Below are 22,019 nucleotides of genomic sequence, written 5' to 3' on the forward strand. Positions count from 1 at the left end.
CACACCTGCTCTTGAATAGAGCTTTAATGTGAATTGATCTTCCCATTAACGAGGCTGTAAAGAAGATTGATCTGGCCCCGCTTTTTTCTAGACGGTTTGCTAGGCACACCGAGAGTTAAGTATTGTTATTGATTTTACTTCCCCAGCAGACTCAGCCTGAGAAGAGGCTCCATCCTTCACGGCCTCCCCGGGCTCCCTCAACTCCACCCAGGGCTCCTTCCACTGAACTCGCTCTGACTGGGGTCACAGACAGGACACCAGCTTTCATTCCTTTCAGGTTTTATTCTCCGGAAGTTACGTTAAAGAGATGTTAACTATTCCATCCCGTTTACCTAATCAGTTTTTCTTCAGCTAAGAGGTCACAGCAAAATATATAACCGTGTGGTTAAATTGCGCTTTGATATTTTTATTTAAATTAGTCATAGTCTATGTCTCCAAGGTACACTTGCTAACATGAGAGAAACATTTGTTCCTCAAAAAAAAAATTAGTTTTCAGATTTGTGATTGCCAGGGGGCTAGGGGGAAGGGGATAGGGGATGTGACTGCTTAAGGGGTATGGGATGTTTTTGGGGGTGATGACAATGTTCTGGAATTAGACAGTGGTGATGGTTGCACAACACTGAGAATGTACTAAAAGCCACCGAACTGTACACTTTAAAATTCTTAAGAGTTTTATGTTAATTTTATCTCAATAAAAAAAAGTTTTCAAAAAACTTTTTTTCAAGATTAGAAGTAAAAGGTGTTTCAATGTGTTTTCCAACACAACCTAAACCTAAGAGATTTTAATAGTACTATTACAAAGCCACAAGGAATTGTGTGCAACTCATCTTTGCCCAACCTTCCCATCTGCTCTGGGCCAAAGGCATGGGGAGACTGAATGACAAGGCACGGGGAAGGGAGAGGGTCTAAAACCCTCCGACTGGAAAAGCAGTTATGTGGACAAAGCCAAGGGCCATATGGGAAACATGCTTCAGCCAATAAACAGGAGACTAAGCACTGCCCTCCTTTAAAACTGAAGTCAATTTCACAGCAAGCTTTTTCACTCCCAGGACTGAAAAAAATCCAACCATTTCCACTGTAACCAACCTCCTCAATGACAGAAGTGCAGTAACCCTACAGGAAAAGCGGAAATTTTTCCTCCCCAGAAATGTCACTTACGCATCACCCAAAATTACTGTTGCCGTGGGAATCGTAACTTGAGTTTCCTGGACTTCAAATTAAAAAAAAGAAATCTCAAACGTGAAAATCTATTGGTCGATTTTGCCCCCAATTAACAAAAGTCCGTTGCTTTTTCTGAGAACTATTTTATCAAATTAGCTCCCTCACTCCGACGCAATCCTATTAAAAGCTTTCTTTGAGTTTAATGGTTTCTTGTTATTAACAACAAATGGCTTTGGCATTATCCTCAGAACATTATGCAAATAAATCTGCTTTCTGACAAATACTTTAATTGAATTAGATTCTTTCAATCAGAAAATATTAACCAATTGAAACTTTACTGAATGACTCCAATTCCCAAAACGGTGGAAAACTGTTTTGAAGCCCCGATAGTAAAGCCAGATGTGAAACAGATCTTTTCCCACAAGCCCCTCCCAACTGTGACCCTCAGCAAAGGAGGGCCCTAGTGTCTGAGGGATCCGAGCACTGTCGTGAGAGCAAGGAGCCAGGAAACCAAACAGAGATGAAGAGCCAACTTCCAGAGGCAAAGAAAACCTAGAGGCAAAAGTCCGTAATTACAGGTGTCTGAGCTGAAAACCACAAACCCGCTACTTCTGCTGACAGAATAGAGCAGTAGTGGCTACAGGACAGTGGGGCAAGGACTTCTTTCGTGACAATATTGCCCGTGCTCTCAGTTTCCAGGTCACAGAAGGAATATGAAAGCTGCAAGGGTACTTTTACCATCTGTTTCACCCCTTCATTCGACAAATGAGACAAAGGCGATGTGTCCCAGGTCCCAACAGCATCAGAGACACAGCTGGCTATATGCCTGCTCCACCGTTTTCCGCGAGGCACCTGCCTATGAACTTGTCCTAAGAAAGCTGTCCTGGCTCCTCTAACTCAGAGGGCCTCAGTCATCTATTCCCTTTGCACATACTGATGCTTTTTCTCATCTTCCTCCTGCCCACAAAGGGGAGATGAGATGGGAATAAGAATTTGGAGACTAAGGACTATCAATGTGAACACTTATTGAGCTAACTGACCTACCACATTTTCAGACAACGTGTCAGAGGCTTCCCCCATGTGATGGCAGTGAATCCTCATGAGGTCACTCTGGGACGGCCTCTGGGCTCCAACTGCAGGGGCACAGAAGGCACCTACTAAATGTTCGTTCAACATGTGACACCTTTTAATTTTAAAGTTCTGGAAAGCCACAGACACATCAGCAAAACATGCTCTTCGAAGCCTGAACGATTGGACCACCACGTGGACGGAGATGCTAAGCACTTGGTCTTCGTAGGTCAGAGTGGGAAAGTAATGGTCATCACCGCCCACTCTGTTATCTTCTCCTCGGTCCTTTGCAGGATCCACTTGGGAAATACAGAAAAGCATGAAGGATGATAGCACAATTGTCTATAATCCTGCTATCCAGATGTCATGCTGCTAACCTAACTTTGTAAGCACTAAATTCAGGCAGCCGGTCTAAGATCAGGGAACAAAGGCCCCTCAGAGAAAAGGAAGATAAAGACCCTTCAGTTTCTGTAGTTTCAGAGAAATCATTGACCAAGTCAGATGGAGCCCAGCTTCAGGCCAAAGAAGTGGCTGCCAATGCTAACCTGCATTTTCCAAACTGAATCAAAACTGGGAGGAGTGTTTTTTTTTTTCCCTCTGCTTTACATATTTTAACGCTGTCTAATGGAATAGCAGGAACAAGGCCAACCAGCCCCACTGCTCCGGGCACTCGGGCCAAGGAACAGAAATGTATTTTTAGTCAGTAGAGCAAGGCGAGATTCAAAGTGCCACAGGCCCTCAGGGCAAGCTGGGGGTCCTGCCCGTCTCTGGCACCGAGTGGTTCCGAGTCACCTGCCACACTCCTGCACCCAGTGCGTGGGGGGAGATAAAGGAGCGATGCACAGGCATTTGTGTCCAGTCTCAGTTCCAACTCTCGACTTTGCAACTTACAGGAACTCAGGCAGCCTCGGTTTCCTGTCTCGTAACACAAAGATGTTCTCTGTGGCCCTGGCTACCCAACCAAAAGCAAGGGGAGGGAAAGCAGTGCTTCTCAAATGTGAATGAGCAGGCCAATGGCCAGGAGACCTTGTTAAAGCAGCTTCTGTTCCAGCAGGGCTGGGATGAGGCCTGAGGTTGTGCGTTTCTAACAAGGTCAGCACTGGTATGACACTGCTGGTCCATGAACCGTACTTTAAGTAGCAAGGTGTTCAAAGCATCTTCAAGTGCTTTGCTTTACGAACAGACAAGGGATTATCACATCCCTAATTAGCCTCAGGTAAAGCAAACTCATTTAATTTAGCTAGCAACATTAAACACCTTCCAGATGCTGGACACACAAGCCTGATGGGTACAAAAATCAGACCCTGCCTGTCCATGTTGGGACAAAGGGCCACAACCTCTGTTCAGCACTTCACAGGAACAAGGACTGACTCACAAATCCTGTGGCCCTAAAGGTGAGATCAGGCCAAGGCCCAGGGGGCCATGTGACAACTAGCCACCAGTCAGAAGCAGCAGCCACCATCTGTCAAACACCTCTGTGTCGGTGCATGATGTCAGGAGCTTCATATACATTCCACTTCTCTGGAACCTCAGCCTCACTTTTCCCCACGTGTAAAACAGGTCAAGAACACATTCCGTAAATGAGGAAAATGAGGTTCAGAGAGATGAAGTTGTCTGTCTGGGCCACAGAGCGGGGCCACAATTCTAAAGCCTTGCTCTCCCAACCCCACAACGCCTTCAAAAGGGTTAAGCTGAGACCGTGTTTCGCAAGGACGGAGCACCTCCTGAACACAGGGCCTGTTGCCAGCAAAAACCGGAGACCTGCAAGCTACACCACCAATCAATGGATGGCGCCTTCCCGCCAAGTCCCTCTGCTCAGCCTGCAGAGCCTCAGTGTCAAGAAAAGATACATACAGGTGAGCAAACGAGTTACAACACCAGCAAAATAAAAGTATGCAGCGCTGGAACGGAAACAGGAAATCCAGCATGAAGAGGGAGGTACTCTGCTGAGGAAGTTGCCAATAAAATCTGGTCGAGAAAATTGTTGGACTCACGACTGGTATATCTGGAAAGACCTCTGGGCGAGTTGCACCTCCACCTGACTGCTGAAGAAGTGGGGGTCACTCAGGGTGCTCAACTCTCCCGCAAAGGCTCCTAACAGCTCCAACGTTAACAGCCCCCATGGCTTCCTTCCTCTCTTTTTCATTTAAGTCCCTTTACACCCTTTTTCACTTCCAGTGTACCGTCTAACACTTGACCATGACATCAAATCCCTTACTTTTATGTTGATTTCAGGGGACTAGGGGTATTTTCTTTTTTAAAGCCATAAAAGTGAACTGAGTCACGTTACCAAATTCATTGGCACAAAGATGAGCTTACTGTCTTATAATTCACACACCTTCCTTTAAATCCAGTTTATTCACCCAAATTGCAGCTTAACCTCTAGGAGCAAAAAATTTAAATTTATTTACCTCTAGGCATTAAAAAGACGAACTTCCCCCTCAAATGAGAGATGAGGCAAAACTTCCAGGTTTTGATTCTACAAACCCCAAAAGAGCAAGCAAGGCATCTGTCATGATCATTAGGGCTACGTGAAGAAAGGCTGCTCTTCACCAGCAAGCACGGGAACACGAGTCTTCCTGCCACCCGATGTCAGTAAGATAATACCACGGCCTTACCACACTGCCCAAGATCCCCCAAACGGCACCACTTACAGAAAGAGAGAGACAATGTGAGATGAGGCAGCACCCAGCGATGGTATGGCTGTCAACTCATTGTTATTGAGGTACCTGTAAGAAGAAGAAATTAATCATTTAAATAATTTACATTCGTAGTTTGAAGTCATATACATACAAGGGAAATCAAAAACACAGGGTTGAGTTGGCCATGGTAAGATTATATTGTAATGCTGAATAAAAGATAAAGAATTTACAAGCGAGTTCTTAAAGGGAGAGAAGTCATGGGAGGTCACATAAACTAACCATTTTTCACACCTGTGATTTAGAAACAAACACTCAGGGGGTGTCTCCCATCTAGCCCAGAAATCAAGACTAACAAGGAACAGCGACCAAGGCCAAGATGCACGGTGCCAAACAAAAGCACCCCAAGACTATCAAGGGAGCGCTCTTTGTGGGCTGAAACAGTCAAAAAAGGATTTAGGGAGGAAAGCCCATCCCCTCCTGGTTGTTTTGAAGTGTCTGTGACAAGGTGATCTGTGAACCACAGCTCTGTCCTTGGCAAAGGGCAACTTGTTTGGACCCAGAGCCAGAGACTCATGCAGGCACGTTGAGTTCTGAAGGACCTGGAACACGTGGAGCAATTGTTCCAATGCCTCATCTGTGAAATAACAAGGGAGCTGGACTTGGAGACGCTCATCTATTTGAGATTCCAATTTCTTCGAATTCTGATGAAGCCTCCAGACACGTTTTCCAGGAATACATACATACGGACACACACTTTTGCATGTAGACTATTTTGAAAATCCTCTGCAGACCAGAGATGTTTTCCAAGCTCCCTTCCCGCTCGAACATTCTAAATCTGTATTTCCATAGTTCATCTCTCTTAATGGAAGGGGAAGCCCGCGAACCAAAACACAGCTTGCCTGGTCTGCCCCCAGAGGCTTTGCAATCTGGCCTCCTTACATGGACATGTATTTCCAAATCTGGGAAGAGAATCCAAAATCAGACTTGCGAAGTGAGCCCAACAGTCCTTAAGAAAGCCAAAACACAGTGATCAGGCTTTCTGCTGGGTGATGAGTTGGAAAGAAATTCTGAGATGCAGAATCAAGGGGATAAAGCTGAGTTATCTTATTCTCCTTTTTTTAAGAGTATGTCTTACATAGAGCATCTTGTTACTGTTTGAAGACAAGGCCACTGAAATGACAGCTGTATTCATACAAGTATACAGCTAGCATTTGCTTGAATAGAATAATCTGGTTGTGTGCCATCTTTTATAGAAAATGAATAGTAAAAAAAAGAGGAAAAGGCCTTGAGTTATCCCATTTGCTTTCTTCAGTGCCAAAGCCAGTTAGAGATGAAGCTTGGCAATTACTGGGCCGTGGGACACAGAATGTCTGTTTCAATAGCTTCATGACTGAAGCATCTGGCAGAGAGAAAGCAGATCCGTATCATGCGGCAATCCTCTCTCCACTTAAAGGGCCCTTGTTTGTGTGTTGAAATAGACAACTAATTACTTTAACAGTCTCTTATCTGTCTGCTCCCTAAATCAAATTGTTTCTGCTTCACCTTTTCCCTCTCCAAACCCGCTGTGATCCATTTCTCATGTGGGCACAGAGATACTAAAAACTCTCCATCAGTCTGAATCTCTACTAATAAATTTTCATAGTACCATCAAGGTACTTATTACTAGAAGAGACCTTCAGATCTTATCAGAGCAAGAAAATCTAAGGTCTAAGACCTGTTGCCAATAAGGCAGCTTGCTTAAGAACTCTTCATTTCTTAGAGATTTTTTCTAAAACACGGATGATGGTGGTAATAATAATAATAATAGCAGGAGCTAACTTTGTGAGGGCATACTGTGTGCCAGGCACAGCTCTGAGAGCTTTTCAGTGTATGAAGTCATCTTTAGACTCCTAGGAGGCAAGTCCCATGAACATTTCCCTTGTACCAATGAGAAACTGAATCACTGAGATGTTAAGTGATTTGACCAAGGTCCCCTGCAGTAAGTGGCAGTGGCCCAGAGAGTCTGAGTTCTTACCCATTACCCTCCATTTCTTTATAATACAGCATCAACTCCACATGTGCTATGTAAGTTCATCGTTACAACTCCGACTTAGGTACCAGGAACAACTACTGTTCCCTGCCTTATAGGTAAGCTCTCTAAATCAAGTTCCGGTTTAAGTCACTAGCCTAGGGCCACACAACCAGAGAGCTGCAGAGACCCAGGTAAACCCAAGTACGACTGCGAATCACAGGAGAGCCACAGGTGAAATCAAGGCCAGCGAGCTGGAAAGCTCACAACCCCTTAGGCAACGTGTAGTAGTGTTTCAGCTTGCGTAGGATCTGACTTGATTTTAAACCTGAAACAAATAGTATGGACTTCTCTGCAGGGGAACTTTTGCTGAATGAGCTTGGTCTCAGGCCAGCTCTGCTCCACACACGACAAACTGTACCACCCAATTTCACAGAAATAAATGAACAGGGAAAAGGGGCATCATAATAATATTTCAAATCTTGACAAAACTGCTGAAAGCAGAGTGTACAGGGGCAGTGGACCAGTGTTGAAGATAAACGGGGCATTTTACGCCTGGATCAGCAGCCCCGAGTCAACAGGGTGAGGCAGAAATCGCAGGCTCAGACCTCACAGTGCTGCCTGATTTATGACGAGGACAGTTGGAGCCCAAAGGAGAAGAAATGCATGGCCAGCTTACTTGTCGATCACGTCTACGTAAAAAGAACTGCTAGCTCAACGTAAGCCTGTTAGCTCCACCAGCATCGGCTATCTCTTGTTCACTGTCTCCTGTTGAAGCGAGAATACTGTCCTCAGAAGGCAATGGAGGCTGATCTCGCTGAGACACGACCAACTTGCCAGCCTGAAATAGAGACTGGTCAAAAATAGCACAGCCAGAGCTTGGAGAGAAAGGGCCCTCGGGAAGTTTAGCACAGTCTCCACGAATAAGGCAACTGTAGGAATGCAGGATAGTGTTTGATGAAATCTTCTGAATATCTAGGGTTGTGCAGTCTTCCACCCTTCACACTCCCCCCATACCTACTTCCATCCAAGGCGCTAACAATCCTTCTAAAATGTCTGGCTTCTATAACTGAACCTTTTCCTGGTGATTCAGGACCAAGAAGCGCCCCAGATGCATGAGATCGTGGACTGTGGCCCAAGCCTGGAGCTAAAAGAGGTGTGACTAAGGCAAGTGGGGCTGCATGGCCTGCCTGAGCCCAGGGAAGCACCTGGAGCTGGGCCTTCTGGGCCCTCAGCTCTCTCTCTCCCAAGCTTCCATTTGCTTGGCTTGGTTAAAGGAAGTTTTTACGTTTTGCAAGATGCAAAATGTTAAAAAAGACGTTTCAGAGTACTTTATTATTACTATCACAATCAAATTAGGCTTTAACAATGAAAAACACACCCAAAGAGTAATTTTGGGTTACAGCGCTTTTTTTTTTTTTTTGCTGTATTTATTTATTGAATAGTTGATATAAGTGCACAGCAAAAATTTCAAACCCTGTCAAAATAGAATACCAGGAATATACAGTGAAAAATAAAGCTTCCTTGCACGTCAGCCCTCTGGTCTGCCTCCAAGAGGAAGCTCCTGCTGCCAGCTACTAGCGAGGTACACATATTTTTCTTTAACACAGATGCTTGTGTATTATACAGACTGTTCTGTACCACAGTTTTTCCCTTAGTAATATATCTTGGAGATCTCTGTAATTCTTTTAACCAGCTGCAGAGTACTCCTCTGCTGGCATGAATGGTATGAATGAACCATAATTTATTTAGCCAGTCTGCTATTCGTAGACATTTTGGTTGCTTCCAAGCACGAGGAGAGCTGCAATTAATGATAAAGTTGGGCAGGGGGTTGGAACTTCTGCTGGTTTTGTTTCTTAAAAGGGAGAAAGTCGTCGATAGTAGGTAGGCACAAAGATTTTGGACTCAGAGCCATTTAATCAATAACTGTTATTGGTGTTTACATACTGGAAAATAAGGCATACGAAATAATTACTTTGGCAAGACTCTTTGATATATAGTTTCTATGCCAGATGGCCAGCTACAGTTATTTTACTATAATGATATAGGATATGGTTACTTTAAGTTAACAATGATAAACAATAATTAGGGCAAATGTTTACTATGTGCCAGGCTCTGTGTCAACCCTTTGAGGAAGATACTAAATTATCAACTCCACCTTAAAAGAAGAAACTGAGGCACAGTTACAGAGCAGCAGAGCAGGGATTATTAGGAGGAGATTTTACAGCTGGGGTTTTTAAATCAGAAGCCCTGGGTTCATTCAGCCCCAGTCCTACCCCTTATCCATTGAACGGCCTTCAGCATGTCTCAACCTTACTGTGCCTTAATTTCCTCTTCCAAAAAATGTAAATAGCACAAGTACCCACTTCATAGGGTTTTGGCAGGATCTAGCTGAAATAATTAAACCTAACAGCTTAGGATAGAGCCAGATATATAGTAAATGCTTAACAGGGGGTGGTAATTCACAGCCAAAAATCAGTACCTCAAAACGATCCCCCTTGGTTATTTCTCCCCTCCCTTAAACATACCACACTCGCATCAGGGAGCATAAACCTGATGCACAAAGAGGGTGAGCCATAAATACCCAAAGGCAGGGCACACGCAGGCTTCCTCGCCACCTTCAGGAACATTCTAGGTCAATGGCCCTGGAAAGCACACGGCAGCACCCACATTAAGCTTTCTTGGGCCAGGCAGCAGTAACGTGATCTGAGCGCAGTTTTTAGAGAGGATGGTATAAATAGCCCCTCTTATTAATAGATGAGCCTTGACGTCCAAGACCCCTGGCTGGAGGCCCTCCCTGGTGGGCTTTCCTCAGAGCTGTGGGCAATGAAGATCTTGTGGCTTGGCAGGAGCTGCACAAGTGTCCTCATGTCCTCTAGGGGCCTCCAACAGGCTCGCTTTCTCTCTCCAACCGGCCCACAATGTTCTGTGGTTCTGGGCCTCCAAAATAAAACCACCGCTGAAAAACCACCGCCCACTGCTTTGCCAGCCTGTGGTTCCCCTCTCGCCGAGGTTTCCAGACTCAGATGGTTGTGCAGGGTTGAGGAGAAATGACAGCTCCTGGGAAACCCTCAAGCCCAGTTCATTTAGAAGCAATTGTGTGTCAACTATGATTTTTTTCTTTTCTTCAACATCCTTCCCCATCTCCCCACCCGTCACTCCTGACAGCCTCTTTCTGCCTCCACAATGTATTGGAATCCCCTTAGAGAAAGGCCTGGATCTTTATCAGTGAGAAGTTCCACTGCTCTGGGCACCAGGGAATTTGTCTTGTCCATCCCACAGTGTGACACCAGGGACTGGAGGTGGTCACAGTGGTAAAAGGTTCAACCTATTGGCCCTCAAGGATTTGTTTCTTAATAATGCACCCAGCTTGGGGGGGCTGTGTGGTTCTGAAAGCAGCAGCATAGAGAAATAACCTTCAGTGAGCCCTCCCCGTGTGCAAGGCCCTGGACATTATTATAATACCAATAATATTTTATTATGTCCATGTAACAGAAGAGGGGAAAGAAGCGCTGAGGAGCTAAGTTACTTGTCCAGGGACACAGACCAGTAAGGGGCAGAATGAGAACTCAACTCACATCTGTTTGCTACAAAATGTGCGTTCTTCCCACAACACCATATTGTATCCATAGAATGCAATCTCTGTCTTTAGAACTCCCACACTCAGGAAGGTGGTGTTGCCACAGAGGGCATGGGACAAGAGTCAGTCGGGGGGGGTGGGGTGCAGGCCCAGTTCCACCACTTCCTAGCTGTGCAATTTCAGCCTCGTCTGAGAAAGGTGGAAGTGACAATAAGGAGTACAGTGCTTAGCACAATGGCTAGCTCTGGTCAACCTTCAGAAGTGCATTTGCAGGAGGAAGGAAAGAAGTCACACACAAAACAGAAAGAGCACAAGATGGGGTTAGGAGCCTCAGCCTGCCTATAAATGCAACAGGAGTTCAGAGGAGGGAGACAAGCCAAGCCGTGAGGAGAGAAATAGGGGTAGACTTGGAGGCCAGTGTGGGTTTGGACAAGGGGACTGGAGGAATAGGAGGAAATACTCTGTATCTAGAAAGACAAGACTGGTGCAGGAAGAGTTACGCAAGGAGAAAACACTGGATTTTCTGTCTTTTTAAATCTTCAGTTGGATGTTACAGGTTAAGATGAGGGATGTGGGAATTTAGGGCAGTGCAAATTCAGGGTTAAATGCACTGGTTTTGGAATGAAATGGATTTGAGTTCAACTCTCAGCTTTACCAACCACATAACACTGCACAGGTTTATTTAACCTCTCTGAGCTTCCGTGTCCTCCTCTGTCAAGTGGAGAAAATGATTGTAAAGAAAATAAGTTATATCTGAGAGTTGGCATGAGGATTAAATGAGGCAGTGTTCACCAAAGGTTTGGCACAGTGCTGCTATGATTGCTGTGGCTGTTACATGAGAAATTTAGTTTTAAGACTCATAACCAGTATCCCCAGTGAAGGACTGGCTAGGTCAGATGCTCTCAGTTCTAGATCTGGGTGGGGAATAAGTTCCAAAAAGTACCAAGTAGAAGAGGACTAAAGGCTGGAGGTCAAGAGCAAACCAAATGAAAACTGAAAGCCTGTCTGGGGAAAGAACAAATGGAAAAAGAGAGCAAGACAGAACAACACTGAAAATGCTCACGGGAGCATCTATCATGCCCCCAACTGATGGGGGGTTAATGATGGCCGGAACTATAACCTAACATGGCCCACAGGCCTTACAGGACCCAGGCCCTGGCCATATACCCCACTCCTCACGCACGTCAGGCACAGTGGCCCTCATTCCGTTCCTTCCTCGAGGCCCTGTATTATCTGCAGTCCTTTCTGCCCACATCACTCACATCTGCTCAGCTGTCACCTTCCTGACCACCCAGCTCCCTTATCAACCCTCCAAACTTACAAGAGAAAAAATCCTCCCATTATGCTGTTCTATTCCCCCCTGAACACTCATCACCAGTAAGACTCAGTGGTTTCCTGGTTCAGTGCACATCTTCCCCCAGCTTAATATCAGCTCTGTGAGAGGCGCGGTTTGTCTGCAGGGCTGGGATGGGTGAGGAGGGATTGTAACATTTAAGGGGCCACCAAAAACTCAAGAGCCGGGATGGAGAATAGTTTAACACAATACGTTTAAAATTTCAAAGTGAATGCAAACAAAGTCCATGATGAACAAAATATCCAAGTTTTCACATCAAGACAGGATCGGCAACAGCACCATGACACGCCATAGTGGAGCCCGAGGCAAAAGGGAAAATCAGTAACATTGATCCTGTCTTTACTTAAACTTTTTATATTTTGTTTGTCACGGATTTTTTTTGCATTCATTTTGATTTTTTTTAAATATTAACCTCACTTGCCTCACCCTAGTCCCAGCCCTGTTTGTCTTATTCACTTCTGTACCCCCAGCACCCAGAGCAGGGCCTGGAATGTAGTAGGTACGCAAGTAAACATTAAACAAAAGCTTGAATGATGCCAGAAGAAACACCCCAATTTTGATTTTGTCTAATTCTTAAGGAAATCACTAAGTTCTGAGACTTAACACACAGAAGTTGAATATTCTCATCTCACTATGTGCGTGGATCACTGGGTTAAGAACCCAACTGGGTCCCTGATAGACCCTCCTCTCAAAATTCATATGCTGAAGTCCTAACCCTCAGTTTCTCAGAATGTGACTGTATTTGTAGGTAGGGTACTTAAAGATATAATCAAGGTTAAATGAGGTCATATAGGTGGGGTCTAATCCAATATGACTGGTGTTCTTTTAAGAAGATGATGTCTTGAGACACAAAAGAGACATCGGGATGTGTGCGCAGGGAGGAAAGGCCATGTGGAAAGGCAGCAGGAGGGCAGCCATCTACAAGCCAAAGAGAGAGCCTCAGAGGAAACCAAACCCTGTCGGCACCTTGATCTTGGACTTCCAGCCTCCAGAACTGTGAGACAATAAACTTCTGTTAAGTCGCCCAGTCTATGGTATCTTATTACGGCAGCCCTAGCAAACTTACACAGGCACCCGCTTCAACCTCCCTTGCTCCCACCACTGGCCTGTTTCCTATGGGAGAATGAGGGTCTTAGACAAAGTATTTCCAAGGGTCCCTTCCAACTCTGATGTTCCTTTAACTTGGGAAGGTTAAACTTTTTTTAAGCAGACATGGAAATCATAAACGCCAATTTGGAGAATCTGGAGATGGTGGTAGGGAACACGAGTACTTTGCAAATTGCACCAGCTCATAAAATTAAATTTCCTTTAGATAAATCGTCAACAGTGGAATCAAAGAATAACAAACAAGGATTTTATCAGTTATGTATAGCTAAAATGCATAAAGAGCTTACCTAATAATGTCTAATAAAAATATCTAACAACAGAAGCACTGGGTGAATGAGTTATGGAATATCCATGTGTAGTAGTTTTATATACAAATTAAAATGGGATATTCAAAAATTTTTAATTTACATAATAAAGTATTCAAAAAATGTAAGGATAAGTAGAAAACAGATATAAAACCATAATATCCAGTTTGGTCCCAAAACCATATTTGTACAGGTATGTATTTTTCACTAAATGTTCACAATGGTTATGTCTGGGTGATAATACAGGTGATTTTAATTTGTCCTTACATATTTCTAGCTTCTAAATTTTCTGCACTGGATATGCATGACTTATAATGAAAGTTTCTCTAAAGTCTCTATGGAGCTAAAACTCCTGATAATCCTAACATCCATGTTAAAAGCAGAATTCTTTACATTTAAAAGAAGAAGAAAAGATTGAGGTCTGATTTAAGGGACACTGCAAGAGGCAGTAAGCGTAGAGTTCCAGAGGCAGGAATGCCTAGCTCTGTTTGGAGATGGGAAGGGAAAGGTAAGACTCTATTGTCCATTCTTCTATACCTTCGTTTCCTGGGAAACAGAAGAGGTGGGCTGGCCTCAAATGCCCATGCTGAGCAGGCTGATTTACCTCCCTGGGAATTGTGGGGAAGTACCAGCCCTGTGTGTTAACCCAGCTGGTCCACAAGGCGTCCCACACGGGAGGGGACTCTCCTACACACCACCATGTACCCGTGATTTCCAGTAACTCCATACCTACTGGACTGTAACACACCCATCGCTGACAGCCTAGGAAGAAGACAGCGGCTGCAGTGAAGGAGAGCTAAGTAAGCAGGATATTTGTCACCGCTAGCCAGTACGCAAATGTTCCTTCTGACAAGTTTAGACTGCTGATCCAGGGGAGTGAGCAAGCCTGCAATATGAGAGGGTCTTCCCAAGGAGCTCTCCACCCCCCGAACCCCCAAGATTTGGGGAAAAGCACTCACACTTCCTGTAGATTTGGCAAGTCCTCAAAACCAGCAGGGTCAATCTCAGAAAGTTTGTTGTAACTCAGGTTTCTGGTAAAGGGAGAGAAAAACAAGAAACGATTGAATCAATATCCGGCATTACACCCAAAATTCAGGAATCTTCTACTCCCCCCAAAAAACCCTAGCCCTCTCCCTCATAAATGCCATCTCAAGCATTATTTTAAGTAACCTTACTGATACTAAGATCTACAGATATACCTCCTCCCCACTTGCATCCACAAACAAGTCACTGTGAAAATCTCAAATCACTTAAGTTGGCTAAACCCAAATGGATTTCAATCAATACCATTTTGCCACTTAGCAACCTTGAAAGAAATTCTAAGGTAAGCCAGTCCTCTACCTACATTAGCGTATGCTGGTCCAAATACACTGCACCATATCAAGTCCAAGGCTATTATTATAAATGGCATTTTTTTAAATCAATGTTTTACTATAGCATCAAATAATATCAAGCAGTAGTAAAGGAAAAGAGGGGGCTGACCCTTCGTTGTCCACAAATCAGGGGTTCTCAATCAGGGGTGACATTTGGCAGTGTCTGGAGACATTTTTGGTCATCACAACTGCAGGTAAAGGGGGGGCTGCTACTGGCATCTGGTGGGTGGAGGCCAAGGATGCTGCTAAACATCCTACAATGCACGGACAGCCCTTAACAACAAAGAATGATTCAGTTCAAAAAGTCAATAGTAATATTCAGAGGTTGAGAAACTCTGGTCTAAAAAGAACTTAAGACTAAAAATTGCTCAGATGTATAGTCAAAGCTGAAGGGACTGTTTAAAAAAGTGAACACTGTCAGATCCTAATCATAAGGCTATACATGAACACGGCATTCCTACCGTCGATGAATAAATACTGGCAGTGATCATCACAGGAGAGAGGAGCCACAGTCACAGGAAAGCATGTGGGTGTTAACCAAAGGCGGTGAAAGCCTCACATGCGGGCAGCCTTCTCAGGATGATGGCATGTGTCACAACTATTCAGAATCACATCTCTCTCCCTTCTTCCCCCCAGCTATACCCTTCAAGGCAGGCAAGGAGCAGGCGGGGCAGTGTTTGGTCAGCTGAGCCTCTCAGATCACACCCTCAACCCAGACCAGCTTAATCTTTCAGGAACGGAATCCACAGAGATTGGGGTTCAAATAGGCCCTCACTCTTATTGCACTCTGCACCTTGCTCCCTGCCCCCAAAATACATCTAGTCCTGTGTATGCCGGAGAGGTTAACAATTTTGATCTCAGCTATTAATTCCACTGACGTTACTGTCAATTAATTATACTACAAATCATGAGTTTAAAGTCTGTCTCTTAAGTGGCACATAAGTGGCAACTATCTTTGAAACTTACTCCAGAGACATTCCAATCAATACTAACCTAGGGCCGATAGCCATTTCACTGTCAACTCAAGACATTCATCTAAATTAAAGTCAATCTACACTTGAAATTAATGGTACATCTGTGTTCAAGGCACAGCCTGAATTAAAAGCAATTTGTCCAGAGATTATGTTACTACAAAAACTGAAGGTGGTAATTTTTTAAACCACATATTGAAGTCAAGTGTGGGCTTGTCTGTGCTTGGGCTATTTACGATTGGGTACATCGAAATGAACAGGTTAGACTTGGAAAAGAAAACCCACAAATGGAGAGAATTCCCCCACATCAGAAAAAGGGCAGATGGAAATTGTCGTGTATTTTGAGCATATTACATGATAATGTGGAAAAGGGTGATGGAAATGTTGTTTCTGGGTCTACAGCTACTGTGAGTTTACAGTGACTGTAACATTTATATCCTCATAGGTAATGGGAGTTGTTGAGCTGGAGGAGACATCAGAGAAAGACTCAGAAACCACAAAGGCAAGAGGCTAGAAGGCAAGTACTTAACGTGCACGGTCACCCTGCCAGGTGTGGAATGAGGCCGACAGAGCAGTGCCTGCCCACCCATCCGAAGGTGCATTTGCTCCTGTCTCTACAAACAAGACCAGTGCAGACTAGTCTTCTCAGTTTGCAAGAGAAGCTCAAACTTGGAATTCTTGCATGAAATCTTTTCAATTCTTAAAAAGAAAAGTAACCCTGGATGGGCCAAACGAAACATACCTGCAGGCCACATCTGACCTGAGGACAACCAGTTTTCAACCTGATATCTAGGCCACTGACTCTTGAAGCTATTAGGTTCAAAGTGAATGACTTGTTTCTGGCTTACATATGCGGCTGGGGCGGGGGGGGGGGGGGGGGGGGGGTGCAGCTGGGGCTCACAGGATCCGGGTCTCAGGCAATTAACTGGTTGGTGGCTGCTTTTTGAACTTCTGGAATGAAACCACTTCCCTCTACTCCCACCCCACGAGGGTCCATAATCTTCAGTAACTCAGTATTAGGATGAAACCATTTTAAATCATGACACCCCTTAGTCCATCTTTCCCTTAGAATGTATTTAAATTTCAAAAACGTACAAATTCTGCTTTCTAGATAAGGTTACTTGAGAAAAGGGTCTCCATACGCTAGTTTTATCAAGAAGCCAGACAGTATCAGGACTTAACAGTGAGATTTCAGTAAGTAGCAATGGAGATGAAGATACTTGTAAGTGGAAATCTAAGCTCTTACTCGACCAGCCTGGATGTGGTGACTTTTCGACTGTCAATGAACTAGAAAAGCCATGTCTCAACAAACGAGTGTCAGCAGACCAGCTCTAAAGGGAAATTCTCCTCTCGGAGTGCCTATTAACAACACAGAGAGAAGACAGCAGCTGAAGCTCAGGTCTCTTGGAATGACTTCTACTTTTGGACACAGAGCTGCCTAGCTTTTAAGTCAGAGAAGTGGCTAGTCCTGAAACCTGAGACAAACTGTTGATCATTAATTGCTTTATCAGGAAATGGGGAAAATATTTAGTGTGTTCTCCCTGACAAATATAATCTGAAACAAAATCCTCAGAGACATTTCCTTGCTTGCTCATTTCAAGAAGACAAACTTCCAGCATAATTTTTTTATTGTGGTCAAATATACATAACATAAAATGTGCCATCTTAACCATTTTTAAGTGTACAGTTCAGTGAGATTAAGTATATTCACATTGTTGTACAACCATCACCAGCATCCATCTCTAGAACTTTTTCTTCTTCTGCAGCTGAAACTCTTGACACTCATTCAACACTAACTCCCCATCCTCCCCTCCCCCAATGCCTGGCAACCTCCACTCTACTTTCTGTCTCTATGAATTTGACTACTATAGACACTTCATATAAATGGAACCATACAGTATTTGTCCTTTTGTGTCTGGCTTATTTCACTTAGCATAATGTCCTCAAGGTTTGTCCATGCTGAAGCATGTGTCAGAATTTCCTTTTCCTTCTCATGGCTGAATAATACTCCACTGTACGGATATATATGCCACATTTTGTTTATCCCTTTAACAGATGATGGATATCTGTGTTGTCTCCATCTTTTGGCTATTGTGAATAATGCTGCTATGAACATTGGTTTATTATTTTTTTCCAGCACAATTTTTAAATAAAATTTGTTTTAATCCTTTGATTGCTATGCTTACTGACAACACTCATTTCTTTTTTTTTTTATTTTTTTTTTTAAATTTTATTTATTTATTTTTCCCCCCAAAGCCCCAGTAGATAGTTGTGTGTCATAGCTGCACATCCTTCTAGTTGCTGTATGTGGGACGCGGCCTCAGCATGGCCAGAGAAGCAGCGCGTCGGTGCGAGCCCGGGATCCGAACCCAGGTCGCCAGCAGTGGAGTGCGCTCACTTAACCACTAAGCCATGGGGCCAGCCCAACAACACTCATTTCTCAATGATCAAGGAAATATATTTACTCAGTCCAAGAACTGTGCAGAGAGGGAGGTGAATTCTCATCTCAGGCCCAAAGAACAATCAAAGGGTTAATGAGTGAAGAACCTTTAACGAGGCCTTTCTTTCAGGTGGCAGCTGACATGCACACAAATCTAAAGCATCTCACTTATTTCTACAAACACAATCGCCCCTTACCAGGCCCGACATCTGAATGTGTCTTCAGTTGAAGGTTTCAGATTCTCCTGTCAAAACAATTCATCTGTCAGCAGGACAGATGCTGTCAAAAGCATTTCTGCACCTTTCAGTAGCAAAGAGGAGAGGAAAGAAACCTCAGGGAATTTAGTTACTGCCAATTGCAGCTTTCATTAAACATTTTGTCAGCCATTGTCATAACACAATTTTTCCCTGTTCTTGCACAAAGGGTGCACAGAGCTTCGAACAACTGAGCCAGACCATAGATATTCTTTCAGCTAATCTGCTGAAAGATGACTGTCCAGCCCCCCATTTGCAGAACACACAAGAGGCACCTCTGCAGAGAACAGCTCAAGTTTTATCCAGGTTTTATTCGTGTCTGAAAAGCAAACTGTTGAACAGTGTATGACAACCATCTGCTCGCTGAGCATTTTTCCTGACAAAGCCCCCAACCCCAACCCCACAGAATTAGAAGAGCTAAGTCTTTAAATAGCTGAGAAATCCCCACTATTATGTAAACCTGTGCTGTCCAATTTGGTAGCACTAGCAATATGGCTATTGACATTTATATTTAAACTAATTAAGATTATATAAAACAGTTACTCGGCTGCACCAGCCATATTCCAAGTGTTCAACAGCCGCGTGTGGCTAGAGGCTATTGTACTACACAAAGCAGACGGAGGTCATTTCCATCATCACTGAAATTTCTATTAAACTGCGCTGTTTCTAAATCATGGATAATCAACAAACATTTAATGTGAAACGGCACCTACAGAAAAAACTTGGATTTTAAAAATAAATTTGAATTTCCCAGTAATTCAAGAGCTTTGTTGAAAATGTGGCGCGGTATGGACACCTGTATTAGCCCACATCCTTTTGGCACACAAAGTTCTTAACCATCCCATCAGAGGAAAGGGCCTTTGAAAACTCAGCTTACTAGGAGGACACTCAATAAAAAATGCCCTCTGAGTGTAATTCTATAGGCTTAATCGGTATTTACATAATCTGACCAGCATCTTCCTGGATTACAACCAGAACCACATATTACAAACTTGGCAAAGGCTATTCAAAGCTGGCAAACAATAATTCATTGACTCCTTGGAAGCTGAGGGATAAAAAGTTCCGTTTACTTTTGAGTAAGCTGTGGTGAGGAAATAACCCCACATCGTTAGACAACATAATTAGCACTTCACCCTAAAAACAAGCATTGCTCATAGACCACTGACAATACAGGCAAAACCTCTGGCCGGGAAGAGAGGCACAACGCATGGTCATATTTTTCAACATTAATAGGAATCGTAATTCAAAGTCGAAGGAACTGGTCCTAAATCTGTGACAGGCATCCCCTGGGGAATGAGGTTTTCCTATTCAGTTTGGTTTCTACGCCAGCCTATTTCCCATTACTCAACCGTGTGTGGACTCCTGAATGTCACAGGACTTTGCATATCTTAAGCTTTCAGATGTTTGCTAAACTGAATAATACAGTGGGAAAGAAAAGTGTGAAGCAATGCAATGACCCAACTCTTGAGCACTATTGGGGTGCCCAAGACTAGCCTGGGAACCTCGTGTTTCTCAGGAAACTGCGGACTCCAGCTGCACATCTCTTAACCTCAGAAACCGCACTGTTTGCCACCCATCAAAAAAGGAGTCACTTGCTTAAGACTAACTGGGAAAAAGTGATCCGTCCTTTCAAATTTCAAGGGGTGCGAGTGAGGAAGAACATACAACTTGTTAAAGTTATTTAATCCCTTAAGCTTTTAAGGCTGTTTCTGCTGCATTTTTACCATCGGAGGAATTACGTGTAGTACACATCAAGTTTCAATGAAATCACCACATCATGTTCCCTAGACCCACATTATAAGGTTGTATGAGAATAAATTTCTTTTTATATTTAGAATATCAAGATTTTTTTCTATTGCGATGCTTTCCCCTGATTAATAACCAAAGCCCACAACTGAACAGCCTGATCATACATATGAAAGGCTTATATTAAGGATGCTAAAATTGCATGTTAATCATTCCTCTGACATCTTCACCCAAGAAGGTCCACTCAGGAGAGGTTCTGTACTTGCTGCCATCTTTCTTTAGTAGGCTAAGCAGCCACATATTCCGTACCCTGAGGCTTGGAAAAATAAACTGCAAATAATCAAATGAATGCAAATCACTCGGATATCAATTCGATACATACAGTTCATTTTGTAAGCTTCTCGTCAGGTATATTTAAGAAAGTCAATAATGTGTCATAGTTATTTCAATTTTTGAAAATGTTACATAGATAATTCTCTATGCAAATGAGGCTTACAGCAACTCAAAAGAAGAGATAACACATACTAGCTACATAAGAACCCCAGAGTCACTGCCTTTTTTTACTCCTTAAAATCAGCTGTAGAAATCAGTGTGGGCCTCTGAGTTCTAATGCCTAAGACATCATTGGAGAGGAGTTACCCAGGCCTGCCTCCATAATCCCCTAGGTCTTCTATGTGCTTCTCTACCTTAATAGTTCACACATCTCACTCTGCTTGTGTTAATTTGAACACAGGTCTAAGTCTTTGTCCTCTAGCAGCCAACAGATGTCAAACTTGACAAATATTTATTGAGTGTTTATCTACAACGTCTACTGCACTGTGATAAATTCTGATACAAATTAGGATAAGATCTAGTCCCTGAGCTTAAGGAGTTTACAACCTACTGGTTAGATAAGACTCATGACCAAATAATTACAGCCGAAGGCTCTAACATGACAAGCATCTTGTGAACGGTAGACCAGGAGTTGCAAATTGGTGGTTCCTCGTCCAAAGCTGGGCTGTAGGGAAATTTGTTTCTGACTGAACAGGGTTTGGAGAAACCTAAAGTTTTCATCAAAAAAATAAAAGTTCCAGTTTCTCTTGAAAATAATCACTGGGCCAGCATTCCTGACAGGAGCAATCAGCTCAATGTACTTAGCAAGTACTCTAGTTGACCACAGACCTCACCACTCCTATTGTCTCACCCGGGACCTCTTTGCTCATTTGCAGTAGGCATCTGAGGTTATCATCTCTGACATGGGGACCACTGACTCCAGATGGCATTCAGAGTAGAGAAGGTCAATTGCGATGAGAAAGATTTATTAGAAGTTGCAAGGTCTTAGCTAAACCTGGAAGAAGAGTAGAAGAGCATGGTTTTTGAGGAAGAATACCAGGAATAAGGCCAGAAAGGCAAAAAAAAAAGTCATAGAGGGTAGGGAATTAAAAAAAAAAGAAAAAAGCCAAGAAGTCAGGACCTTCTAGAATGGAGACGGGGAAGACACAAACGGTTTTAGGGCAAAGTCGAGAAGAGTAGCCCTATATTGTCAGATCTGCAACCTACCAGGCAGTTAAGTCAAGGGTTATATAAACCTTAACAAATCCCAGTGCCAGGTCCCTCGTGAACGTTAATCTACAGGGCCATTAAAGTTGATTTCCACAGGAACAGAATATCTCCTTGTTCATCTACTTAAAGTTTTGACCAAACTGGTCAGGAGGCATACCATCACTGAAAGCCATCAGCATTTGTTCTCTCTATCATCCCCTAAAACAGGAGATTCTAGGATCTGTTCTTCCTACCAAAATCCTAGTTTGGCTAAAGAGAGACAAAGTAATTGGGTGTGATGTGGGTTTTTTTATGTAAGTAGTCTCATGCCTGGCTGTGGGGGTAGTACTGGGGGGAAGCCCACAAATTTCCCTTAATAGTCTCTCATTAAATATGGTACATGCATCATTAACTCCAAAAGATTAGTTAATTTAATTAAGAGGAGGCACTGCAGCTGCACCAGCTCTGCAGTTGCTGGGTACTTTACAA

The 22,019-nt window shown here is 43.5% G+C and overlaps 1 protein-coding gene across 4 annotated transcripts in view; it reads right to left on the minus strand.

Moving 5' to 3' along the window:
- LRIG1 (leucine rich repeats and immunoglobulin like domains 1) overlaps positions 1 to 22,019 on the minus strand; it is a 114,394-nt gene that overhangs the window by 62,365 nt on the left and 30,010 nt on the right. For all 4 annotated transcript variants that reach the window (XM_058562597.1, XM_058562588.1, XM_058562606.1 and 1 more), the window contains 2 exons: positions 14,185 to 14,256; positions 4,884 to 4,958 (listed from right to left, as the gene is read on the minus strand). In XM_058562597.1, the coding sequence (XP_058418580.1) occupies positions 4,884 to 4,958; positions 14,185 to 14,256 (147 nt within the window). The remainder of the gene's footprint in view (positions 1 to 4,883; positions 4,959 to 14,184; positions 14,257 to 22,019) is intronic.

The sequence above is a fragment of the Diceros bicornis genome, chromosome 2 (assembly GCF_020826845.1).
Source record: "Diceros bicornis minor isolate mBicDic1 chromosome 2, mDicBic1.mat.cur, whole genome shotgun sequence".
NCBI lineage: Eukaryota > Metazoa > Chordata > Mammalia > Perissodactyla > Rhinocerotidae > Diceros > Diceros bicornis.